The following is a 27,503-nucleotide window of genomic DNA, read 5'->3' as shown; positions in this document are numbered from 1 at the left end:
GATTTCCTGTGCATTTCCTTTCACTTCAATTAGTTTAGCCTTCATATATTCCTCTAATTTGTGGCTAAAACCAACCAGTTCTGTGAGCATCCTGATTACCAGTGTCTTGAATTGTGCATCTGAGAGGTTCACTATTTCTTTGTCACTTAGAGTTATTGGCTGTGGGGCTTTGAGTTCTTGAGCCATATTTTGGACTGTTTGTGCCTGTTACGTATGAGGAGCAAAACCCTACGTGTTCACCAGGGTGGGGCGACCCAGTCACTGGGTCATGACGCTGTATGTGGGGGCGGGCCAAAGGAAAGCAAAGCAATGGCGGGCACCCTTTGCTTCCTCCCGCCGCCACCGTGGGCCGTGCGATTCGTCCCTCTGCGCACAAATGAGCTTTGTGATTCGTCCCACTGCTCGCAAATGTGTGACCCCAGTCAGCTGCTGCTGGGTTTGTTGCTGGGGGTTGCGCGGTCCGTCTCACTTCTCACTCCCGCCGTCTTGAGCCCTCACTGGGTCCGCCCAATGCTACCCTGGATGCCTGGGCACCTGGGGTTGGGGGATCTTTCCTGCCCAACCCTGCTCCGCTGCTGGCTCCACCCCTTACCCGTCCGTAGACCAGTTCGTTGTTGTTGGACTTCCGTATAGTTCAATTTTATGTTCTTTGGCTGTGTCTTTGTTCTCCAAACCTTTGTTGTATTCAAACTTGGTTGTGGGAGAAGGCAGTGTTTCCACCTATGCCTCCATCTTGGAGGAACCCACATCTTCTTAAAAGTTCTTTAAACTCTGATGATCCAAAAGCTTTATAACCATGTCTGCCCTTTCCAGCCATAAATGTTTAGGTATCCAGGGGTAAGAGGCTAAGGCTCCAGCCTAAGATGATCCTGACTCAGTGTTAGGTTTCCTGTTAAGAGAGTGGAATGGCCAAAACTAATCAAACTTACTGTGTTAAGGTCTGAACAGTCACTTGAAATTTTGGAAATTTCTTGAACAGGCATAATATATGGTGATTCTTGGCAACATATTACCCACCTCATGGTGAACTACTCTACCTATTAAAATACAGGCAGAAATTTGTATGTGGGAGAGTCTTTGGGCCCACCTTGGGAGGGCTGCACTGCCACTGACACGTAAAAAAGGGAGACAGAGAAGCCACCAAGGGGCCCCAAGGAAAGGCTCACTCTCACAGCCCAGTGTTAATCATCGGCCACACAAAGGACTATAAGCAAAGCAGGAAAACCACCTGTACATAGTGAGTAATCCACATGTTCAAGGAGAAACACTGGAGGGAGACCACTGACCCTTTCTTCTTCACCTCTTGAGAGCCTGACTTTCACAGAATAAAGGGGGTGGCTGAGGTGGCCGAACAGAACGGAAGCAATAGGAGAGGAATGAGATACAAGTCAGAGGCCTTTCCCCCAGTGCAGGCTACCCTTCCGCAGACAGCCCACATTTCTGACACTGTTACCAGGAGGATCCCAAGTTGAAAGGGAAGCAAATGACCACACGTGCTTGATCACAAATTTTATTTGGGAAGTTTCTAATTGTTAAAGCTGCAAGCGAGTTTCTTTCACAACTATAGTTCTAGAGACGTGGTAGTTTCAGAGACCCCAGTGTTCAAAAGCGTATTTCAAAACCAGTAACAAAAACGAACCCACACCCGGAGGAAAAGCTCTTAAGATTGGTTCTGGAATGTACGACCATTGACTTCAGCTAGTCTCGGATACAGGCCTACCACTTCCTTGGAAACCAGGGGGGACACAGTCAATGCCCACAGGGGGAAAAAGTCTTAAATAAGTTAGCCACTTGGACAATATCATTCACTCCTTAGAAAACACAGTAAGATAACAAGCCCCAGTGGTGGGGTACATGGCACAGCACTGGTTTCGCAGGGAGCTCACAGGGTCGCAGGGTCAGCAGGCATTGGCGTATGGCACACGGAGAGCAGTCACCAGAAGCGGGGAGAGCTGAGGGGCAGGGAACCTCTCCCGGAGCCACCCAGCCTTCTCACTTGCTCACAGCAGAGGCCATGTGCTGCAGTATCTTTGGGATAACATTTGCGACAGTTGAACAACAAGAAAAAAACCCCACCATTATTCCCCAGAAAGTCCATGTCTGCAAAGAAAGGGGAACCTGGTCAGGGTTCCCACGGGGGACTCCGCCTTCCATCCACTTCTGTTTCCACATGATACAAGACATCAGCCAGAGTGTGTTCTACAACAGCACCCCAGCCCATGTCACTCATCTGCGGGGGGAATGAGAAACAGAAATGAGGCGATTAGGATAACTACAGCAAGAAGTAACAAAGATGCTGGGGATGCACGCGGACATTTTTAATGTTACTCACGGGGCGGTAAGTGAGGTCCTTTGGAGGATACTTGAAGCATGGTCCAAAGTTAATGGAAACCTGGGGTAAATTCAATTTGAGCAGACACAAAAAATAAATATATAGTGAAAAAGCTAATGGGACATGGGAAAGTATTTTCTTTAAAGGTAGCAGTGATATTCAGGGTATAACTGGAATAATGACACATACAAAGATATTGCTGAAAGTGGTCAACACCTTAGGTAAATAAATAGACATATTGATTTCTCTTTATAACTGAAAGATTTTCTTATTTTACCTCCATGGTGCCTAACCAACAGACTAAAAATACATGGAAACTTCCAGGCATTACCTTTTCAAATGACTTAAAAAACCCCTAACACACTAACAGGCTCTAATGATAGTCCCCTTTTACACTGAATCTCAATCTCTCTCTCTCTCACACTCACACCCCAGTTACAAGCTAATGGTAGTAGGTCAGTAGGTTATCATGACATATGTAACACCAAATTTACATATGCACACACTTTACAGCCTTCACCATGGGCATGACCACACAGTGCGTTCACAGGACAAGCATGGGGCACACTAATTGCATGATCCAGGCAAACACTTCCTAAAACACCCAACTGATTTTGGAAGAAACAGGAACAGTCAGACACCATTCCTGTCTCACCTAGGCTATTCATATTTCTTTCTAGAACTCGATCAATGGCTCTTTCATCAAACCACTCACCCATTTCTCTCAAGCTCTGGTCACGGGAGGGGCAGAGCGTACATACCGTGCAGCTCTTGTACAGTGAGATGGCTGGGAAGTACACGCCCTCGAAAATATCCTTGTAAGCCACGCCTTGATTGACACCATTTTTATAAAATATTATCTGAAACAAAAACCACGGTTTCACTTCAGAATTTAAACACAGAACAGACAGACTGAGGAAGTGCTGCCACCACAGTGGTAATGCTGTGTGTTCTAAGGGCAGCAGGTGGCATGTGTAGTGACACCTCACGTGACCAGGGTTCTCCGGGCCTACTTACACGCACCATTCTAGGTGGTCTTCAGGTTTCTTTCTTTTCTATGTTCCAATGCTAATTCTACCAGTTAGACTTTCTATTATTCATTATATTGTATTTATAAAAAGTAATCTGGGCCCTGGCCAGGTAGCTCAGCTGGTTAGAGCATTGTCCTGATACGCCAAGGTCGTGGGTTTGATCCCCAGTCGGGGCACATATAAGAATCAATCAATGATGCATAAATAAGTGAAACAACACTTTGAGAGTTTCTCGCTCAATAAATTTACAAAAAAGTATGTAAAAAGTAATGTGTTTTTCTGCCAGTACCTGATTAAGCTTATTTATTTGTAAGCTTATCCTTCCCCTGCATTCTACTTTGAAAATCTTTCAGGATATCCTGTCAGTCTCTGAACCCTCATTTTTTTTGGTCCTTTATCTCCCCAAACTGTTCTAAATATTCTCTCTTAATCATTATTTATTTGGACTTCAGAAAAGTTCCTTTTTCTGAAGTAACTAACTTTCTCTGTCTCTTCTTCCCAGCAAGAGTGATATTCTCCATGGCTGTACAATAATTTGTTATTTAACATAACCAAAAGGTTCTTGGAACTGCAGTGAAACACATTTTGAAACCAGTTAAGTTTCTGTGGTATCCTACCAATGTTACAACAAAATGTTATTTGAGGACTTGCAGTATTTTCTGGCTATATCATCCTTAGACCTATTAACTGGTTCCCTTCACAATTTTTTCAACTGGAACCTTCATTTTTCAAAACTTCCCCTCATTAGTTTCTATTATTGACTCAGGTGGCTTCACAGCATTTTATGGAAAAATATTTCGAGCGCAGGACTTTCTTCTTTGCCTTCCCCTTGTGTTTTTGGTCCTGTAGCTGGTTCAAGATGTGTCAGCCCTTTGACTGTGCTGACCTTGGGCAGACATGTTCCAACAATTCTGGGACAGGGAAGTAGAGGAAGTTCTAGCAGGGGAGTCCGACCCACGGCCCAGGATGGCTATGCTTGTGGCCCAACACAAAATCTAAATTTACTTAGAACCTTTTTTTGCTCATCAGTGTTCGTTAGGGTTTATATATTTAACGTGTGGCCCAAGACAACTTTTCTTCTTCCAGTGTGTCCTAGAGACGCCAAAAGGTTGGACACCCCTGTTGGAGGACCCTGAATGAGCCATCACAGCTCCGGCCGCTCCTAGGTTACACTGCAAGGTTCTCTCTGCCCCTACTGCAGTGTTCCTGCCTCTGTACTTGATACCTCCTGACAGCGTACACACCTCTACCTTGACTGGTGTGGCTCAGCTGGGTGGGCGTCATCCTGCAAAGCGAAAGGTTGCCAGGAACATGCCTGGGTTGCGGGTCTGGTTCCTAGTCAGGGCATGTGTGAGAGGCAACTAGTCAATGTTTCTCTCACACACTGATGTTTCTCTCCCTTTCTTTCTTTCTTTCTCTCTTCTCCTCTAATAAATAAATAAATAAATAAATAAATATCTTTTTAAAATGTTTAAAAAATAAATATACATCTCTGACTTGCTTCCTCAATTGTGTGTGGATTTCCTTCCTTTTTTTAAAAAAAGATTTTTTATTTATTTATCTTTAGAGGGAAAGGGAAGGAGAGAAAGAGAAATATTAATGTGTGGTTGCCTCTCATGCGTCCCCTGCTGGGAACTGGCCTGCAACCCAGGCATGTGCCCTGGCTGGGAATTGAACTGTGGTTGTTTGGTTCACAGGCCTGTGCTCAATCCACTGAGCTACACATTGAGTCAGGGCAGATTTCCTTCTTAAATCATTGTTTTCACCTTTCTACAGTGCTTCTAAAGAACCCTGGTCATCCCCCTCACGGCAGTAGTGAGGCACCCCGGAAAGAATGGAAACAGTTAGGCAGAGTGTGAGCTGGCTCCGCCAGCTCACTCCCTCACTCATACCCAGGGGGTTGGTCCCAGTCCTGACATTTTGGGGCCATGACTCACCTCACTGTTGGGAGTCTGCTTTAGGCTCTTCTCTGCTTTATCCACAAAGTCTTTTTCCTCAAAATACAAATAACTTTTGAACTTTATCAAAGCCTTGAAAACCAAAAGAAAAAGGGAAAAAGGGCTTAGTGGGGCATCCGGAACATCCACAAATAGCACTGAGTCATGTGCTCTGCAGCAGCAATTTAAAATCTTTGCAGAGCTGGCTTCGCTATATTTTGAACTATGTGCTTCTTAAAAAGTTCCAGATGGCACATCGTGTGTTAAACATTTTTTAGAAAGGCCTTGACTAATAAGATTTGTGAGGAAATATATACACATAAGTATATATACACTCGCACCACAACACTGGAGTAACTACAACTCAGATACGGTTGGTGGGAACGTAAAGAGTCAGACGATTTCTCACAGAATAAACACGTAAGTACCCATGACCCAGTAGTTCCATTTCTAGGTACAGACTCAAAAGAAATGAAAACGTGTTTACAAAGAGATTTGTTCAAGAATGTTCATAGCCCCAAACTTGAAAGAGCTCGAGTGTCTGTCAACAGGAAAATGGATGTTACACATGTTAGTTATTTTTCTGTAAAGCTGGAAAAACCCAGGAAAATGGAGAAGCGGACTGTGGCACACTCACACAGAGAAGTACTACTCTGCAATGAAAAGCCAACTAGCGGTACATACAACAACATGGCTGAATCTCAAAAGCACTAAGCCAAATGATAAAATCCAGATGCAAGACAACATACCGCACGGTTCCGTTTATATAAGATCAAGAAAGAGTAAAACCCACGGAACAGAATTATGATGGGAAAAAATTCTAAACTGTAGTTGCCGCTATCGGGGTGGAACAGGGCCTGACTGGGAAGGGGTGTCGGGGAACTTCCTGTCGTGAGAACACAATCTGTCTCAGGAGGGGTTTGGGTTAAATTGAAAACTGAGTGAATGGAAACTTGTGTACTTCATTTCACCTAAGTTTCACATCAAAAGAAAAAGACTAGACAAAGGTTGAACTCTAGCTAACGATGTGCATCTGAAGTACTCAGCGGGGGAGTGTACTGATGTCTGCAATACTCTCTGAAGGACTTAAAAAAAAGATGAATAGACGGATGAGTGAGTGGAGAATAAACGCATAACATACTAACAGAATTTAGGTGATGGGTACTCAGACAGTGACTCTTAAATTCTTTCAACTTTGTTATGTCTGGAAATTTTCATGATGAAATGTTGGAAAAAATGTGAAAGGTAGGTCAGCATCACAAGTGGCCGCAGCCCCAGGCACTGGCTGCCCCAGGTCTTCAAACCCAGGAACACCGTAGGGGACAGACTTACTTTATCTTTGTAGGTATCGGGCAGTGACTTGGCTGTCTCCGTGTCTTCCGGAAGACTGATGTAGAATCCCAGGACATCTCCCTGTCCGTAGCCAGAAGAGTAGTGTTTGCCAATGGACTGATGGAACTTGGTTCCCTTTTTGCTTCGCCAAGAATAGCTAAATTTATCATAACCTAAGGGAGCTTGGAGGTTACCTGTCGCAATAAAAAGACATGCAGGAAGTCAGAGGACTGCAACTTAACTCTGGTTTGCTAAAGAAAAAAAATTCTTACTCTTTTTTAGGGGGAGGGGAGTGGTCGATTTTGTAAAGATTCTAACTACTTCTGACAAAGAATTATAAAAATATTCCAAGAATTTCAAACTACTTAAACGCCCAGGAATTGAGTTTTGGGCCTACAATTCGGTAGGTACCAACGTAGTAAAACCCAGTCACACAGTCTTACACCTCTGTACTAGACTCAGTGTCCACACTCTGGCCCCAGCTCACCTAAGGGCTGGGACCAGCCCAGTCTAGCAGCAGTGTCTGGTGGCATCTCGTCCACCGTGATTTCAAAATACCAGGCACCTTTCCGCACCCCGTGAGAAGCCCGCACCATAGAGTAGCCTTTTTCTCCAACCACAGTCAGCCGGTCATCAGAGATCTTTAGCTGGGGAGCTGCAGAGAAGGAGAGAAATGGAATGTCTGCAACTTATCTGAGATACTTGGAGACAACTGCCACAAAACCAGGGTCCCTTATACTCCAGTGAAACACAATGAGAGATCAGCAATAGCAGGTCGGGAACTGGAAATACTAGTTCAGGACTTTAAAAATCTCAACATGAGGTAAAGATGACAGAGAGAGGGAAAAAAGGAAGAAAGCTGTCAGGTAATCCAGTTTTGTTACATGTGATTTAAGAGGACACGTAAAAATTAGTTGTACCTTTTATTCTCTAAAATATAATAAACCAATTATAATGTGCTTGGATCCTGATTTGATAAACCATCCTTTAAGACGACGTAACCTTTTACTTTGAAACTTTCTTCAGATTTTCAAAAACAGTAAAGAGTCCTCACTCAGCTTCCCCAAATGTTAAGACCGCCTGTGACCATAATGTAACTATTAAAACCAGAAAACATTAATACAATACTACTAATTGACCAACAGATCTTGAAAATAAGCCGATTATCAATGTAATATCCTTTTTCTGGTCCTGGATCTAATCCAAGATCCCACAACTCCTTCAGTTGTCATATCTTCTCAATGTCTTTCAAATCTGGGGCAGTTTCTCAAGCCTCTCACGACAGTGACCTTTCACTGTGTACACTATCCCTCACTTTGGTCTGCTGGCTGTTTCTCCCTATTTAAGTCCAGGCTATGCCTTTTGTCAGGAACGCCCCTGAGGTAACGCTGTGCCTCAGAGCGTCACAGAGGGAAACACATGTCGTCAGAGCAGAGGTGTTAAACTCTGATCGCCTGGTCTAGGTGATGCCTCCCAGGTTTCCCCACTACAAGGCTACTATTTTCCCTTTGTAATTCGTAAGAATTGTGTGGAGACATAACAAGGTATTTGAAAAAATCAAGAAAATCTGATTAGGAACTGGAGTCACACAATAGCAAGGAATTATTTATTTTGTTAAGTGTGATAATAGCATTATATAGAAGTATTATAGCATACTTCTTAGAAATGCTTATTTTTTAAAGTATATAGAGATTTACTTCTTAATAATTCAGAAAAAAGAAACACAGAAATAAAGGAACAGCCCTGGCTGGTGTGGCTCAGCGGACTGAGCACCAGCCTGTGAACCAAAGGGTTGCTGGTTTGATTCCCAGTCAGGGCACATGCCTGGGTTACAGGCCAGGTCCCCCATATGGGGTGCACCAGAGGCAGCCACACACTGATGTTTCTCTCCCTCTTTTTCTCCCTCTCTTCCCCTCTCTCTAAAAATAAATAAATAAAATCTTTAAAAAAAGGAAGAAAGGAACTGATAAGGCAAACATGGCAAAATCTTGACAACTGTTAAAACTGAACCAGTGAACCCAATCCACTGAGCCACATCAAGCCAGGGCTAAAAATACCCACTAGTTCTTTGATGTTCTTCCTTTCAGGAGGTGGAGCCTAATTTCCCTCCACTTGAGTGGGTTAAACTCAGTGACTCACTTCTAATAAAATACAGTGGAAGTGACTATCCAATTAAAAAGATCGGTCACAAAACGTGCTTGAACACTTTACTACTCTCTCGTGGGTCACTTGCTCCAGAAGCTGCCATGGACGAGGACAAAGAAGCAGTCTATGGAGAGGCCCACACGGCAAGGATCTGAGGGCTTCCTGTCACAGTCGCCTGAGTGCACCAGCTTGGAAACAGGTCCTCCAGCCCCACTGGGTTTCCCGAGATGGTAGCCCCAGGTAACAGCCTGACTGCACCTCCTGAGTGTTCCTGAAACGGATCACCCAGCTAAGCTGCTCCCTGATTCCTGACTCTCAGAAACTGTGGGAGACACTACACATCCGTAGTTTTACACGGCTAAGTTTTACGGTAGTTGGTTATACAGCATTAGGAAAATGTCCTTATTGTTAAGAAATAGAGAACACAGTTCTCAGAGATGAGAGAGCATCATAGCAACTTACTCTCGAATGGTTCAGAGAGAAAAAGTGTTGGGCCCTGATAAAAGCGTCATCCCAATGTACTAAGGTTGCGGGTTTGATCCCTGGTCAGGGCACACACAAGAATCAACCCGTGAATACATAAATAAGTAATACATCAAACCAAGGTTTCTCTCCCCTTGCCCCCCAAATCAATACATTAAAAAAAAGAGAAAAGTTTGGTACTGTTCTTACAACTTTCTTTTGTAAGTCTCAGGTTATCTCAAAATAAAGTTTAAAAGATACGATATAGACTTACCTAACTTGTGTAAGGCTCAGCATAAACAGTGGGTGGCCCTTGCCGTCCCAAGCATCGAGCACTAACAAGCGAGCACTAGGCCAGTGTTTCACTCCCCCCGCCTCCAGAGTTACAGCTATGATGTATAGCGAAACAAGACAAGTCTCACTTCTTAAACCCAGAGGTCACTTATTTGGCCCTTCCCTACTATCAAAGTATGTTGTCAGTGCAATAAGCCACACAAACCCACACATAATGGACTTTACACCACAGGACTGCAATACTTCACTTCCAAATGACTAGCAACCAATACAAGTGTTATAATTTTTAGCATTAAATCAAGAAGTAATGGCCTTTCAAATGTAATAAATATGTGAACCTGGTTAGATCCAATTCAAGAAAAGAATAAAAGGCATATTTTTAATCAACCATGGAAGCATGAATCTGGATGAGGTATTAGGTAATTAAGGAATTATTATTTGTCTTAGGTATGATAAGGACACAGTGGTCATGTTTTTTAAAGTCCTTGTTTGCCCTTCCTGACTGGTGTGGCGCAGCTGGCTGGGCATCATCCCACAAAGCAAAAGGTCGCTGGTTCGTTTCCCAGTCAGGCCACAAGCCTGGGTTGTGGGACTGGTTCCTGATTACGGCACATGCAGGACCAATCGATGTTTCACACATCAATTTTTTTTCTTTTCCTTTTCCTCTCTCTAAAAATAAGTATATAAAATCTTTTCAAAAAACCCTTGCTAAAATATATACTAAGGTATTTATGGGTAAAGGAATACACTATCTGGAATGTGCATTGATAGTCCGCAAAAACAAAAATTCACGAAGTATACTCCTCTAGAAGCAATTAATTTAGCCCTAGCTGGTGTGGCTCAGTGGATTCAGTGCCGGCCTGCAGACTGAAAGGGCTCTGGTTCAATTCCCAGTCAGGGCACATGCCTGGGCTGTGGGCCAGGTCCCCAGTTGGGAGCATGTGAGAGGCAACGGATTGATGTATCTCTCCCACATCCATGTCTCTTTTTTTTAAAAAGATTTTATTTATTTATCTTAGAGGGTAGGGAAGGAGAGAGAGAGAGAAAAATCAATGTATGGTTGCCTCTCATTCGTCCCCTGCCGGGAACTGGGAACTGGCCTGCAAGCCAGGCATGTGCCCCGACTGGGAATTGAACCGCGATCATGTGGTTTGCAGGCCCGCGCTCAATCCACTGAGCTACACCAGCCAGGGCCCACATCAATGTTTCTCTCTTTCTCCTTCTCCTTCTCTTTCTCCCTCCCTTCCTCTCTCTCTAAAAATAAATAAGTAAAATCTTTTTAAAAAGCAATTAATTTAAATTCACTTTCATATTTGACTAAAGGATAATGAATGGTATTTGTTAAGTGAATAAAAAACTACTATATATTAAAGAGTTTTGCATGACAAAAAAGTCATAAACAAAGTCACAACCGACACACTGGAAGAAAATGTTTACAACCCACAACATGGACAAAGAGCTAATATCCCCGATATACACAGGAACAAAGGCCCAGATCCCAATAAAAAAGTGGGGGGAAAAATCAGGTACTTCATGAGATAAAGACTCTTATACATGAGAAAATGTTCAAGCTCAAGGAAATACAAATTGAAACAGCACAAATACCATTTCTCGCCTATCAGACCAGCCAAAATTAAAATATCAGACGACACATTCTGTTTGTGAGGCCATGGGAAAGCAAACACTCCGCGCTGCTGGTGGAAATGCCAATTAGCCGCCCTTCTGAAGGGACACTTGGCAACATCCGACCAAACTACGCACATACTTACCTTTTGGTGCAGCAATTTCACGTCTAGAAGTCTACCTCGAAAATATTCCAACAGTACAAAAATGCATACACTCTTGATTAGTCACTGGCTCTCTGTGATTGCAAAAGTACTGAAAACACTCTAAATGCCCCTCTGCAGAGTGGCTGAATAAACGATGTACATCCACACAATGGGGCTTCATAAAGTTAAAAAGGAAAGTAATAAGGGCAATCTCTTTGAGGTAACTGATCTAGAGTAACTGTATGAAGCAAAACACTGACGGGCATCTATAGTGTGCTGCCCTTAATGTATGAAAAAAGGGAAATATACACGTATCTGCTCATTTGTGCAGAAGAAAGACAGAAAGGACAAACCAGAAACTAAAGAGAATGATTACTATAGGGATGGGTGAGAAAAATCGTGGAAAAGGGGAAAGAGAAGGGAGTGGAGAGGGTGATGTTGAGGAGGTAGTGACACCCGGAGTAAACCTTTCTGCACAAACCGAACTCCCAGAATCACGGTAATGTTTCACATTCGTCCCCCTCACACACACACCCCCACAACGTGGCATAACCCAAACAAAGGCTAACAAATGAACTGAGCTGTGTTACAGACAGAAAACAGAACCCTAATGAAGGAGGTGGGGAAGACAGGAACTAATTCAGGTTAACCGTGTCTTGATGGGATATTGCAAGGCTAAGGAGAAAAAGAGCTGCACATAAATACTACAATCTAGTTCGTGAATGTTTCTCACAGGGGTCAGCAATTCTGAAACTACTTCATATGCATGTTACAAATGAACAAACAAATATAATGTAGAGATTTAGAGTTAGGTTTCTCACTGATGAAAAAAGAAGTTACAAAGAAGGAAAGTAGATGGGTGGAACAACCCTGTGGTGTTCGGAATGCAAGGTGCCAATGTAAACTCTGTAGCCATGTATATATGTGCCAGTGAGCACACATACATTTCTTCCTTCTGCCTCCTGAGAGTCTAGAAGTGACACCTAGTAACAGTCTTAAAAAATAAGGTTTCTAAATACCATTCTTCAATCAAAGGAGCCACGGCTCCTTGGAGAAGTAGCTCACACTTGGCCTGGGGCATGGAAAACACCAGATGAACCAGGAATATCTTGTAATACCAGAAAGTAAGGAAGTACTTTAAAAAAATGACATATCAAGAAACACAGGAACCTCAAGAATTTTCTAACAGCCATATCTGGAATAATTTGACCAACAAAATAAAGTATACCAAAGTAACCCCAGAGAATAAAATGACTATCTATGAGTCCACACTGCTATAATCAATTTAATAATAAATGGAGGAAAAAAATCATCAAGCAAACATCACATTCATAATTGCAGCAAATAAGATCCACTGATAGATGCTAAAATTAGTGCTTAAGGCTTTACAAAGAAACCAGTTATTTGCATAGCCTCAAAGTATCTTTCCCCAAGATCTTTGTTGAGTACAAAGGCAAAGACAGCAGAGAAAGCTAGCACAAACCACCTGAACCAAAAGATCATGGGCAAGAGAAGCCATCAGCAGACACAGGGACATCACGAACTCCAGGAGATGATGCAACGAGGACCCATTTCTGCAGTGTTCCCCCCACCCAAAAGCATAATCTCAGTTTAATTGTGAGAAAAAGATAAGCCCTCACTGGGAAATATTGGGCAAAATAACTGATTAATACACTTAAAAAGTGTTAGGGCCATAAAAAACCAGCAACTACTGAGGACCTGTTGAAGATTGCAAAAGACTAAGTAGAAATAACTAAGTGTAATGTGAGAGCCTAGAAAAGAGGCATCAGTGAAATTTAAATAAAGTCTTTAGTTCCATTAATAGCATTTACCATGTTAATTTCATGGTTTTGATTACTGTACTTCGGTTATATAAGACATTACCATCAGAAGAAGCCTGATGAGGGATATATGGAAACCACTGTTCCTGCAACTTTACTGTACATTTAAAATTAGTTCAAAATAGAAAGTTTTAATAAATCATATACATGTATATACATGTACATGTATGCGTGTATAATGGCTACATAAGACAAAAAATTAAGTTATTTCTTGCACATTCTGCTGAGTCTAGAAACAGGGTGTGGAGGAGTTAGACTGACATGTATCTAATCTTAGATTGGACAAAGCTGACGACAGTAGTTCAGGGTAATTCTGGGTCCAACATGAACATTAGTATCTTACATACCTCGATCATGCAGGGCTAACAAAACCCGTTCATACAAGCAGGCTCTGTAGAGGTCTCCAGGAATAGGTTTTCCTGCCCAGCAGTCAAGTTCAAGCTTCTCAGGGTCAGGGGCGTGGGGATCAGGCTCAGCTAGAATATACCGATAGCCATCTTTGTTAAACGGGTGTTCCAAGGGGTAGCCATGAGGAGGAAGGCGCTGAGCAGAAAACAAAGGGTCACTGCAGAAAGGAAAAAATAAAATCAATAAACTAAAACCCCTCTAGCTCCACTGCCTTCAATTCTGTAAGAAAGGCCTCTGATTTACTTCAGGTAGAACACAAGCAACTTCACAAATGCATTTCATTACTCAAACAGATCGGCCTGCCCTCTGCAGGCAAAACAGAGGAATGAAAAAGAGTCTCTATTTGGTAAAATAGGTTTGGTTCAATCACTTTAGCCTGTTCCGGTTACCTGTATCTATGACAGTGACTCAGTAAGTATGTCATAGGGAAGGGAGAAGACGAATGAAGGCAATTTCCTTTACTGTACTTACTTATTATAAACTAATAAACAGAAACTAAGTAATATGAGCACTTACTACCTGTTGTCTAAGTGAGAGATGACCTGGATTTTGTCATAGCATTGAACAAAGTGACAGGAAGAGGCATAAGGAAGCCAGCGTTCATAATTGGTTTCACTCCCTCTCCCCCATCTGGTATCTGCCAAGATGCATTACTGGAACCTTACTCCCCAGGGAAGTCAACACAGTGCTGCCCGGGGCTGGCTTGTATAGTACCGAGTTTGAAAATCAGTATATCTAGCCTGGGGTTATTTTACCCCTTCAAGTGCTCAAGACTGAAGGAAAATGGACAGGCTTTTAACCTCAGACATGTGATCTACTGGAAGTATGGCTCTTTTCCGTCTGATGGACTTTGCCAGCACCAAACAATACTCTAACAGTGGTGAATGGGGGTGAGAGTTCTCTGCCCACCTCCGAGCCTTCTTGGTGGTCCCTGTGGTCCCTCCATCCTGCTGTTTACGCTTAGCTCCTCTTCCTTTTCCACTGCTTCCTGCTGCAATTCCCCCTTTGAAGAGAAGGAAGATCACTCTCAATGAGCTGTGATAGAAGCACCATGTGGACACTGAAATTCCATGGAGACTAACACTCCCAACGTGCATTTGTGCAACACCTACAGGAGGATTTCCTTCCCAAGAGCATATGGGATTTCACTCTGGTTCTGAATGAATGTGCTAAGCGTCTCACAGCCCAGAATGCTGAGTTCCGGCAGTAAGCTCAAATGAGCCTGGGTTACATCTCCAACCTTCCTTTCTTAGTGAACTGCAACTACCAGTGCACGTTCTGAGGATGTGACACAAATGCATTTTCACTCACTCAGATTCCCGACACCCACAGCTAACAACAACTGCAACAATATCAAAGCTCTTCTTCCCAACCAAGTCAATACAAACATCCATAAAGAGAGAACATCCTCACTGTAAGGAGATGTTTTCTTGCTTGAACTACACATGATATATTCCATGAACACAATAAAGGCATAATATCTGCAAAAGCACTTAACTTGACTATCCAACAAGACAAGAGGACATCAGACACAGAAAACAAAAACAGAAGTACTAGAAAGGTGTTTCTCTCCAGTGCTGCTACTGCGGTAGCTCACGTGGTTGAAGAAAGAAGGCTTTAGATTCAGCAGGAAATTTTGACAATTACTAGGACTGTGCCAATGCATAAAATTCAGGTTGGACTAACTGAAACTGGAACCTGGCTTGTGCAATTCAGAGCAAATATCAGTAGATAATTTACATATTTAATTTTAAAAAGTTTAGCTGCGTATTAAAGCCACAAGGAACACTACCTTGTGTATTTCTGAAATAGGCACTTTAAACTGTTGTCCAATGCTGTCATACCCCTCAATTAGTTGGTCTTCTAGGAAAAGTCCCTGAACTGCAGGAAAACACCTTTAGGTAAACAGCTGCATGGAGTTCTGTATCTTAATTTGAGGCAAGCTTAGAAATCAGCAGCAGTTCTGCTGCAATGAAAAGGATCGAGACGTTGAGGGCAGGCCATATTCTGCATACACAGGACCAGATTTATGTGGGACTTCCTTTTATGAACACATCAGGTGTGATTCCCAGTTGTCATAAAAGGTTTAACATTATAAGTGTTGCAACATCAATATTGCTAGTTTGAGTTACCTTAATCAAACACTGTTAGGTTTTTATTGTCATTTGCATTTTAATTATTTTAAGGGACTTTTAGATCTATTTTGAACAAAACAATTCTGGCTGTGTTAGGCGGAATATGACAACGTACAAGCTTTTAATTACTAAGATTAAACTGGAACTACTGTTTCATATTAAATGCTATTGCCACCACTTTCACGATGCTTTACAATTTTAATTCAGTTTTAGCTTCCACCACAACTCAGCAAAAAAGCGTTTTTCCAAACCACAAAATACTTAAGTCTGAGAGGCTGAAAGAGGACAGAGGAGGAATTCACCTCCCAAAGAGGCTCCACCTGTAAGAACAGAAGTGGCACCACATATTTGTCAAATTTTAACAGTTAAGAAGGGAAGAAATGATGTAAAAAGATAAACAATACACTTAGCTATTTCCCATCTTAGCATAACAGAGAAAATGATTACATATTTAAGATGCCACCACTCCAAAAAAAAACCCCAAAACCCCCAAAACAAAAACAACCAAGTTAATGATGCCACTGTCACATAAATAGCTAGCTACCACCCAGCAATCCCAGCTCTCATTCCATTACATTGGCAATGAAGGGCATTCCTGCTATTAGATGGGTTACTGATAGAAAAAGCATGCTACAGAAAACGCTGTCATGCAAATAAGCTGAAGTTCCAGGGTGAGAAAGTTAGAAGATGGAAATGGGAAGATTTTAAAGTAAGAACTGAAGTTATGGAAAAAGAATGGAAAGCAACTCAATCTAAACTGTTAGTTATAAGGATATAGTCTAATGTAAACACAGTAAGTCCAACCTTAAAAGTGTACCTTATTTTACACTACATCTGTTTCACTTAAGCCCGAACTGTGGTATAAAGTGCCAAACAGTCCTCCTCTACCATCTATCAGAACCTTGGCTAGCTCCTAAAAATCGAGTTTGGGGCTTTACATATCCAGTTAAGAGTCAACCCAAAGAATACCCAATTCTAGGCACATCTGAGTTCAACAGCTTCCAGATATTTCACCAATGAGACACTTAAACACTTACCATTTAAATTCCCACTGGTGGACACAGCACTGCTTTGTTTTTGATTGTCATAAGCAGGACCAATGTTACTAAGATCCTAGAGAGAAACATACTCAATTATGAAGGGAGTTTTATAATCAAACCAATCTGGCAAGGCTAAAAAAACCACCCAGGAGAAATTCTAATAGCACTAGAAGTGAAACTGACAATCCTAAAAGTCTGAAGCTTGCAGGAGTCCCAAACTTGGAGGCCTCAGGGATCAGCAGGTAACAAGTCAAGCAGATCAAGTATAAGAAGCAAAGTGGTTTAAGGGTGATGATGAATGACAGTCACCAGGGAGTGGGAGGTGACAGTGGGCCATGGCAAAGTGCTGTGCCCAAGCCCATTCACTCAGCTTCCTGCAGGGTTTCAGGCAGGCCCAGTACCGTCGCATCTTTTCATTTTACAAGACTGAAATCTGAATTTCTATGTGAAATCTTAAATTTTAAAGGCTAGCAAATAGAGCATTTTAAGGTACAGCAGAAAGATCTGACCTCCTGAGATGCCAACTGTGACCCATTATTGAACAAAGTAAAAATTTGCTTTTTCCTCGTGTTCTGCTAGGTACATCAGAAATTCTTCACAATAACGAATGTTTTTAAGAGTGAAATTCGAGAAAGAAAATCATGGCGGGGGTCGGGAAGCAGAAAATTGTACTTGAATAACAATTTAAAAAAAAAAGTAAAAAATAACTTAGAATGGCATATTCATGTTATTAGTAAGGAAACTAAAGTTAAAAAATGTAAGAATAATATGCGTAAAGTGGTAACATTTTGGGAAGAGCCAGAACTAAAACTCTAATCTCCTGGTAAAAGCTTAGTGTTCTTTCTTTCCACATGTGCCAATAATGATTTACTTGGAGCCCGCCATGTTAGGGGCATGTTACAGCAGTGTGTTATATGTGGCAAATATACAAATGTAAACGACACCCAACTCCAGGTCCCCAAGTGGCCTAAAAATCAAAAGGAAAATATAAAGCATATGAACGTTACCTGATCCAAAAGTCCAAATTTGGGATAATCTTCTTCTGGGTCCTTACTCCCAGGATCAGGGTGTTCCTTTACCAAAAATACATCTCTTTCTTTACTCTAAAAGGAAACAGTATTTTATTACTGAAAACTTTATTCTTAAAAGTAGTACTGACCACGAGCCTGCGAACCAGAGGATCGCAGTTCGATTCCCAGTCAGGGCACATGCCTGGGTTGCAGGACAGTTCCCAGCAGGGGACTCAGGAGAGGCAACCATACATTGATATTTCACTCCCTCTCTCCTTCCCTTCTAAAGATAAATAAATAAGTAAATAAAATATTTAATTGTAAAAAATTTTAAAAAAAGTAGTACTGAATGATCAACCACCAGTTCTAACTCCTAGGTATAATCTCCAAAAAAGGGGCTGTACTGTTTTTCTCTGATCAGAATATTAATACATGATTATCAAAAAATTCAAACAGTGCAACGTAAAACGAGAGCCAAAGGCCTTCACAGTCCCCACATCCCCTTCCACCTCCCAGAGACAAGCACTGTTAACAGTTTGCTGTTGATTTCTCCCCAAGTGCTCTTGATTTCTAAGGACAATAATGTCTAGAACAGCGTTGTTTCTGCTTTTAAATCAGAGAAAAAGCTGTCTCTAATTTCACTATAAAATTATACTTGCAAGAGTACAGCGAACGTAAGTTTCAGCGTCATGTAACGCAAGTGATGCAGGCACAATGACACATGACGTGCAACTTACTGATTTTGTGTAGAAACTATTAAGGTTGACAAGTAGTTATATCGCACTCTTGAAGACTTAATACTAAGTTGTTCTTGTGTTCTTAGTCACAGCATTATTTCAGTGAGACTCAAGAGAATGTGAGTCGTATAAAGAACCCTGCCCAAATGTCAAGTCCAGTTGACTTTTGCCTACTTACCATTGTTTTAACAATGTTATTTGGCCAAGTCATCTTCCCAGGTCTCTGTCTGGTCGTCATACACTCCCAGTATTTATCAATAAATGGTATGATATCCTAATTTTTAAAACAAAACATTAAGACCTCTATAGTTGGTTTCAAAGCTATGCTCACAAAAAGAAAACTGCAACATTTCCAAAGGCATTGTCAAAAGAAAAATCCATGTTTACAAACAAACATAATTGCATGCAAACGAGACAGATTGTGGGGAAGTCAAACAAGTATATACAAACCTTAGCGACACAGAGCTCACAATTGAACTAGATTGTAATCTTGGCTCCCCGCAGAAAGATGACTACAAAGCTATCCTGTCTTCTGAGCTTCTATTTCCACCTGCCTGAGACATCTCCATCTGGGCATCCCACAGGCACCTCAACCTTCTTGTGATTAAAAATGAACTGTTTCTCACCTCACAAATCTGCTCTGCAGCTTTTTATGCTGTTTACACTACAATCAACTATCACCCAGAAGCCCAACCTAGACACCATAGAGTCATCCTGGATTCTTCTTGCACAACCTTCGTAACTGATTGATACCCAAATGAATTTTATTTTATTTCCTTTATTTATTAACGAGGGGGGTGGAGAGACTTCAATTTGCAGTTCTACCATTTTATGCATTCATTGGCTGACTCTTGTATATGCCCTGACTGGAGATCAGATCCACAACCTTGGTGTATCAAGACGATACTCTAACCAACTGAGCTACTTGGCCAAGGCACCAAATGAATTTTAAATTTTCAGAAATTTCTCACCAATCGGGCTTCCTTTCCAGCCCCACCACTTTGACTGTGGTCCTCGCCAGTTCTTGCCTGCATGACTAAAACAATGTCTGATGTCTGAGCTTCATCTTCTGGCACCAACTATCCCCTCTGCAGGCCATTCTGCCACAGTCCACCAGAGTTAACCACTAACATCTTCCACTAGAGCTAGTTCCACGGAAATCTACATAAATAATATTCTTACCAAAAATGTTTCACTTGAACCTAGCCATGAGGAAAATATCAGGTAAGTGCTGTGAACCCTGAGAGAGAAGATACCTACTATAAAAAGGGCTCCATATGGCTAACTAGGCTTAAATTTTTAAAATAATAATAAAATAAAAGAGTCTAGCAGACATTTTCTACAGAGGCCTCACCAACTGCACTTCAGGGAGAGGTCTGCACTGAACTGTCTGCCTGCAGTGTGTATTTGGACCAATGGGACTGAGGCTTTCCCCATCCAATCAGAGCTATGAATCTCTGACCAACCACTGTGGCTCTATTCTGACCAATCAGGGCAGTGCCTTTTGGACCAATCAAACTAGGAGAATTTGGAGTCCTTATTTGCATGAGGACAGACCAATCAGGGACCAGGGGCAAGGACTTCAGTCAATATAACTCAGCTCCTGGTGGGCTCACTTTCCCTTGTCACTGAAGGCTGTGTCTCCCTTGCTGAAACATCAACTGTGTCTTCTGGAACAGAGAGCCTGAGGCTCCAGAGCTGCTTCATGGCCAGGCTGTTTTCAGAGCTCTGCTTATCACAACTGAGCTGTTTTGAAATGAATGACAAGTTTCCTTCTTCACTGAATCCCAAACTGGGGACTTCTGTTGGTGATGAATGGCCACTGACCACTGGTTGACAATGCAAATTAGGAACATCATGCTAATACGGTCTACGCTCTTCAAAAATTTTTTGTTCTTTAAAATTTTAAATGTCATAGCAAACCGAAAAAAAAAGTAAAATAAGTAAAAAATAAATAAATAAAATACGTCTGTTCCAGATTACAGACAAAAGAGACATTACAACTGAATGTAATGTGTAATCCTTGATCAGATTCTAGATGGAGGAAAAAGCTATTAACGATATTAAGACAATAATAATATGAAAAAATATGCATGCATACTATATATAAAAGAATACAAGTTGTATGTATTAGATACTTCATTGCATCAACTAAATTTTTTTAGTATGATCACCACATTGTGGTTATGAAGTAATATTGGGTAAAGTGTAATGTATGTAATTTAGTCTCACACAGCATAGAGGGAAAATATAGATGTGTGGAGATAAAGGAAATGTAGCAAAATATTAACTGGCAAATCTAGGTAAAGAATGAATAGATGGGGACTTCTGCCAAGATGGAGGCATAGGTGGAAACACTGTGCCTTCTCCCACAACCAAGTCTGAATACAACAAAGGTTTAGTAAACAAAGACAGAGCCAAAGAACAGAAAACTGAACTACATAGAAGTCCGAAAACAACGAACCGCATTCAACTGGATCAGTAAGAGGGGCGGAGCCAGCAGCGGAGCTGGGTCGGGCAGGAAAGATTCCCCCGACCCAGGTGCACAGGCAGCCGGAGTAGCAGCGTGGACCCAGTGAGGGTGTGGGGCAGACTGACCGCAGTCACACATTTGCATGCAGATAAACCAGCACAGTGAGCAGTGAGACGGACCACGCAGGCCCCAGCGGGCAAACCCAGTGGCGGGGGGCTGACCGTGGTGGCACATTTGCGCACAGTGTGACAGAACGCGCGGCCCGGACGGTGGCAGATGTGGCAGTGGTGGCAGATGGGACGCCATTGCTCCTCTTTGACCCCGCCCCCATGTACAGTGTCACAACCCAGCAACTGAGTTGCCCTGCTCTGGTGAACACCTAGGGCTCCGCTCCTCATACGTACATAACAGGTGCGAACAGACCAAAACATGGCTCAAAAAGAACTTAAAGCCCCAGAGCCAATAACTCTAAGCGAAAAAGAAATAGCAAACCTCTCAGATGCACAGTTCAAAATACTGGTGATCAGGATGCTCACAGAACTGGTTGATTATAGTCACAAATTAGAGGAACATATGAAGGCTAAACTAATTGAAATGAAGGGAAATGCACAGGAAACCAATAGTGATGGAAAGGAAACTGGGACTCAAATCAATGGAATGGACCAGAAGGAAGAACAAAAACAACCAAACAGAAAAGAATGAAGAAACGAGAATTCAAAAAAATGAGGAGAGGATTAGGAACCTCTAGGACATCTTTAAATGTTCCAACATCTGAATTATAGGGGTACCAGAAGGGGAAAAGAAACAGCCACGACTGGGAAATTTACTTGAACAAATAATACAGGAGAACTTCCCCAGTCTGGCAAAGGAAATAGACTTCCAGGAAATCCAGGAAGCTCAGAGAGTCCCAAAGAAGTTGGACCCAAGAAGGAACACACCAAGGCACATCATCATTACATTAGCCAAGATGAAAATGAAGGAGAGAATCCTAGAAGCAGCAAGAGATAAGGGGACAGTCACCTACAAAGGAGTTCCCATCAGACTGTCAGCGGATTTCTCAAAAGAGACCTTACAGGCAAGAAGGGGCTGGAAAGAAGTATTCCAAGTCATGAAATCCAAAGACCTACAGCCAAGATTGCTTTATCCAGCAAAACTTTCATTTAGAATGGAAGGACAGATAAAGTGCTTCTCAGATAAGGTCAAGTTCAAGGAGTTCATCATCACCAAGCCCTTATTATATGAAATGCTAAAGGGACTTATATAAGAAAAAGAAGATGAAAAATATGAACAGTGAAAGGACAGCAAACTCACAGTTATTAACAACCACACCTAAAACAAAAGCAAACCAAGAGGACAGCTAGATCAGAGGTGGAACCATAGAAATGAAGAACACATGGAGAGTTAGCAACAGGGGAGTGGGAGGAGGAGAAGGTACAGAAAATAGCATAGCTAGTAGGTAGAAAATAGATAGGGGGGAGGACAAGAATAGTAGGGGAAATACAGAATCTAAAGAACTTGAGACACGTGGTCATAAACTAAATGGGGGGAATGGTGGGGGAGGGGGTGTGCCGGGTGGAGGGGAATGAAGGGGGAGGAAATAGAACAACTGTAATGGTATAATCAATAAAATATATATAAAAAAAATAAAAATAAATTTAAAAAAGAATGAATAGATGTTCCTTGTACTATTTGAATTTTTTTGTATAACTGAAAATTTCAAAATAATTTGGGAAAAAGATAAAACTACAAGAAAAAAACCCCCAAGTCTACCACAGCACACCTCTATTTAAAGCACTTTTAATACGGGGGGAAAGGAGGCAGGGGGAGGACCCTCTGCCAGTTCCGGCAGCTTCTAGAATTAAGCCCTAGTTTCTCGTTAGTAGAAAAACACAGCCTGAAGCCTGACCAAAGCTATGTCCTCGCCAAAGCCTGATCCTGGCTACGTTGATCTAACTGCACATCCTATAGCAATGACTGTCAAACTGTAGGTTGCGAACTATTAGCAGATTACAGGTGAAAACTGTTCTATGGACTAGGATAGCAAACGTCAGAGTGCAGAAGGAAAAGATCAGATGGTAAGCCTCCTTAGATGAAAGTTTTGTTTCAGTTGTAAATGAGAGTGGGTAGGTAAGAATGTATACTAGGTCACAAAGTAAACATTAAATTAATTTTTCATATTTCTTAACCATGAATCACAGCAGGAAGGACTCATGGATGGAATAATCAAGCAATTTTGAATCCTGACTAGTAGTCATGTGGTTTTCCAACTTAATAATAAAAAATAACTGTTTTTAACACAAGGCATGTATAAACTGGCCACCTTTCCCTATGACAAAAATCTGTGATGGCATCTATAAAAATAGCTCAACTAGGCTAAAAAGGTTCACCTGAAGATCTGACTATTAACTGTGAGCTAGACCGTCATTTGCTTTTATAAAGCCAACCAAAACGACTTAAGGATTCTTCCTAATAACTAAGCCAAATGACATAGTGTACACATGTTAGGAAGTTATTAAATCACATAAAATAAAAATAAAATAAGTACTGAATCAAGTAATATATTCATACAAACTGGGAGGAAAGCACTTAGTGTTAAAGAATACATGTAGACATTCCACCTGACTCTCGGGCCTAATAGCAATTTCATTAACTGCATCTCTACCTTATCTTTGGAGAACATGGTTTTCGGATGTTCATCTTGTGTTCGGGACTGCCATGTTAGGTTGGCCAAAGCACTAAGGCACATCTCCTTCAAGTCTATGAAACACAAAAAGGAAGAAAAAGTTACCTATAACACCAACTCTTATTACCAAAAGAATATTCAACGACATGGTCTACAAATGAACAACTGTAGTACTGAAAAGTAGGATCATCATTTGACCTGAAACAGACAATAGCAATCACTCAGAGCTAAACCCCAATGCAACTTCTACCGCTGCCAGGCCAAGGATTCCCGATTCTGCTAAGCCCACACCCTGTTTCTGTCCCAGCTAACTGCCGGACAGTTCTGTGGCAGCACTCCACAGTACTCGGTTCTTACTTGCTTGCTTCCGGAGGAAGTAGGTATTCCCGCTATGGTGGCACACGTTGCAGTGAAAGCTGTAGTTGGTCATGAAAGGTAGACAGGATCTGCCGAACAGCCGAATTGTACAAATCAGCGAACTTTATAAGAAGTTCTGCACACACACTTCTTTATAAGAAGTAAAACAGCAGTGCAAGTAATACCCCCATGTTAATATGCATATATTTGTATAAGATTAAACCTTCAAAAGGCAACCAAAATCAAAACAGGACTTGTATTTTTTACAAACACCTGGGTTATTCTGTCACAAATATTTAATAAGACATTCTAGGTCTCACCTAGAGTGACAGTAACAAAAATGGAAATGCCAAGTGTAGAAGAAGAAAAACTGGTAAAGCTTGATGCCTGGCTAAATGGAGGAGTGGGCAGGAAATGAAAGGAGTTCCAGCCACTTAAGACAGCTTGTATCATAAAGAGGAAATCTCCTGAAAACTTGTCTGTTTGAAGACAGAGAGGAGGAACCCAGGAGAGGGGAAGAGACCAAACATGGCAGAGACTGAGAAGTTGATGCATTAGAGAAGGAAAGTGGGGTGGTGACTGTACTGGATGACTAGAAAAGCACAGGGAGAACTCAGTCTTGGAAAAAAGAGAGTAACAGCCCTGGCTGGTGTAGCTCAGTGGATTGAGCCGAGGCCTGCGAACCACATGATCGCGGTTCAATTCCCAGTCAGGGCACATGCCTTGGTTGCAGGCCAGTTCCCGGCAGAGGACCCATGAGAGGCAACCATACATTGATACTTCTCTCCTTCCCTTCCCCTCTAAAGATAAATAAATAAAAAAGAAAAAAAGAGAGTAACAGAAAAATAAACGATCAGTATAAGTTGGAAGAGAAATAAAAATAAAGGCAGGTTTATCTTGGACTGAAACTAGTTTAAGGTATTCTCCAAAAGGAGATTCCCAAATGTGAGCCCACTGCTACCACTCATGGGATTACAAAACATTCTTACGAATGTTAAGATCGAGCTCCCTTACCTTTACTTCTCTCTCGAAACCCTTCTGTTAAACAGCCTGTGTGATACACATTTACCGAAGGCAAAGCCTCATGCCAGAGGCAGGTTAAATATAGTTATTTAATCCAAACACAATCAGGTGTTTAGAGCAGCCTTTTCCCCTATCTTTCTAGTTCACTTCCTCCTCTCAGTGGTAGAAGATAAGCTGTCCCACTTATTTGGGCTTCAGGTGTTAACTTTTCAAATACAAGTATAAACTGGTCTTTAACAAAAGTCTGAACTGTGGATTGATTCTTCCCTGGATTACTCCCCAGTTACCTCTTTGGTAAATTTCCTTTCCTAGGTATTGTCTATCCAAACCTCCACAGTGGCCAGATTTTAGGTCTTTTCTAAGCAACAAGATTTGCTCAGCTAGTTTATTTTCCCTACAGACATTTCTACCAAGATCAATTCCTGATCCTTTAGTACTTTTCTTCCTTTTGTGAACATTTTATCCTAACTCACCAGTCACATGTTAATGGAACATTAGCATTTCTAAAACACACTTTAACCTTTTCTCTAGAAAGCCTTCAACAAATTACAAACAAGGGTATTTCTTCACAATCCCGTCCAAGGAAATTAACTTAATAATGCACCCTTATTTTGAGATAGTCCTGTCTAAATTTACTGGTATACGGACCAGAAGAAACGCCACAGAGAGCCAGCAGTACAATTATTGCCACAGACAGAGAGTCAGTAAATGTCACTTGCTGTTAAGGGAAAAAGCCTTTCATTCTCACTCCTAAAGTGAGTTTAATTCACTAGAAGAGGTAAAAGATTGGAAATAGGTTTTGCTGAGGAGAGAACTCAGGATACCTAAGGGAATGAATTAGAAGCAAAAGCTGAAAAAGGATGGCTCAGCTTGAAGGGTCATCTCAAATTTTTGACTTCAGGCTGTGTCCACCTATACACAACCCTTTCCCCCAAATCCACAATACCCAATACAAGGTTCAAATGATACTGATTCAAATCTGTTTATAGAGTACTTTGTAACTGCACGATTTTGTCTCAAAATGGTTGTAAAGTTCAAAAGAAGGGATAGTACCCACCATTGTACCTATTAGGGCTGTGCTCTCAGTAGGCAGAAAACACGGTCACTGTATTAAAAGAACTGACTCAAGTCCTACTACCCACTGAACAGGGTTTAGGAACCACAGGAAAAACCATACATTTATACTGACCTACAAACCAACTGTTGAACATGTTCAGATCTATGTCACAAGTGACTCTTACAAAGGCTACAGAAAGTACTCACGAGGTATCTATGCCAAAGGTGTCTGCTGTGAACCATTTTGTACATATCCCACACTGCAGCTCTACTTCTCCCAGCTGCCGGCCATTCTCTTCATCCACGGAGCCCGCTTGAGTATCCATCACCTCGGACGTATCCCCAGCACCTTCCTGTGTCCAAAGAGCCATCAGAGAATCAAGTTAGTGGACCCAATTGTGTTTTTGGCTCGCTTAAAAACAAAAAAAAAAAACACAAAACCACTAACAAACCCTATTTTGCCTTGCGAACATCCAAAGAGAAATACTTACTAGCGTATCTTTTCCATTAGAGGATTCTGTCTCTAAACCACCACTCACATCAACAGAGTTTGCATCCCTACAAGATAATGAAGGCACTCAAGTAAAAATATGCGAAACGAACCTCAAAACGCCTATTCCCAAAGAAAATGATCGAAGTACTGCTAAACTTCACACTCAGACTTTTCAGCTAAGCCCGTTCTCAGGCTCCATGCCCAGGGTTAGGAAGAATGTGGTTCAGACAGAGGAGGCCCATGGGACAGACAGCAGGATGCCTAATCGGCCCTTACAGACAAACCTACAAGATGGAATTGGTCCTGGGGGAGGTTCACAGACGTACAGTTTTCCCACTGTTTCAGAGAGACCGCCACTTCTTCCAGCCTGGCAATGCAAAGTGGTTTCTTCTCTGGGATATTTGAGGGGTTTCTGCTAGAAGACTGCACTACCAGCCCTGCACCGGGGTGCAAGCACCGGAGACGTGCCAAAAAAGTTGGCTCTCACAGACCTTAAAAGGTGCGGAAAGGGGCGTAGTCTGAGATACAGTTCAGGAGGGACGGGCCAAGCGGCGGGCGGGACTACGGTCCCGCAGGGGGCAGGGCGAGCCGTTGGTGCAGGGCCTAGGTTCGGAAGGGGCGAGCAGGAGAGCTCCCGGGAGCCGCTGGATTCCAAGAGGGGCGGGCCTCCCTTCCCCTGCCCTCCAGTGGTTGCAGGGCGTTTTACCCGCTTTCGGCCTCTCCGGAACTGGGCTCCGCTGCTGGAGCAGCAGATGTCCCCTCTCCAGGTGGAGCCGCTGCTGCCGCTACCACCTGCTTCGTCTCCCCTTCATCGGTTGCTGTTGCATTCCCAGCCGCTGCTGTACCGGGTCCTGCACCCACTCCGGGTCCAGATCCAGTTCCCGCCGCCGCCATCACTACCGCTTCCCAGACGTCTCGCGATAACACTAAATCCGTCTCGCGCGA

The 27,503-nt window shown here is 42.2% G+C and overlaps 1 protein-coding gene across 3 annotated transcripts; it reads right to left on the bottom strand.

Annotated features, from left to right (window-relative positions):
* Positions 1-1,268: 1,268 nt before the first annotated feature.
* Positions 1,269-27,503, bottom strand: ASH2L (ASH2 like, histone lysine methyltransferase complex subunit). 3 transcript variants are annotated; one of them, XM_037055363.1, is made up of 17 exons: positions 27,265-27,503; positions 26,557-26,623; positions 26,273-26,418; positions 23,987-24,075; positions 23,609-23,703; positions 18,652-18,747; positions 17,734-17,829; positions 16,724-16,799; positions 15,989-16,006; positions 14,461-14,554; positions 13,491-13,708; positions 7,120-7,287; positions 6,633-6,826; positions 5,301-5,393; positions 3,094-3,192; positions 2,333-2,392; positions 1,269-2,230 (listed from the first exon to the last, which is right to left on the bottom strand). In XM_037055363.1, exons 1-17 carry the CDS (start codon positions 27,450-27,452, stop codon positions 2,123-2,125), a joined length of 1,905 nt encoding a protein of 634 aa, XP_036911258.1. In that variant the 5' UTR covers positions 27,453-27,503; the 3' UTR covers positions 1,269-2,122. The 3 variants fall into 3 exon arrangements, with proteins under 3 accessions (XP_036911258.1, XP_036911260.1, XP_036911259.1); XM_037055365.1 differs by lacking the exon at positions 27,265-27,503 and adding an exon at positions 26,885-26,956; XM_037055364.1 differs by lacking the exon at positions 15,989-16,006 and having other exon boundaries at positions 27,265-27,501.

This window comes from Sturnira hondurensis, unplaced genomic scaffold (genome assembly GCF_014824575.4).
Source record: "Sturnira hondurensis isolate 20B ecotype Veracruz unplaced genomic scaffold, ASM1482457v3 Scaffold0008640, whole genome shotgun sequence".
In the NCBI taxonomy this organism is placed as follows: Eukaryota; Metazoa; Chordata; class Mammalia; order Chiroptera; family Phyllostomidae; genus Sturnira; species Sturnira hondurensis.
Note: the sequence above shows the minus strand (reverse complement) of the source record. Positions and strands in the feature narration are given on the sequence as shown.

Excerpts from the sequence above, each read along its gene's own strand:
- ASH2L (XM_037055363.1), bottom strand. The coding sequence starts at position 27,452 with ATGGCGGCGGCGGGAACTGGATCTGGACCCGGAGTGGGTGCAGGACCC. Across the intron at positions 24,076-26,272 it reads ACCTTTGGCATAGATACCTC|ATCCTGTCTACCTTTCATGA; the intron begins GTGAGTACTTTC and ends GCTGTTCGGCAG. Across the intron at positions 5,394-6,632 it reads CCGATACCTACAAAGATAAA|GCTTTGATAAAGTTCAAAAG; the intron begins GTAAGTCTGTCC and ends TTGGTTTTCAAG.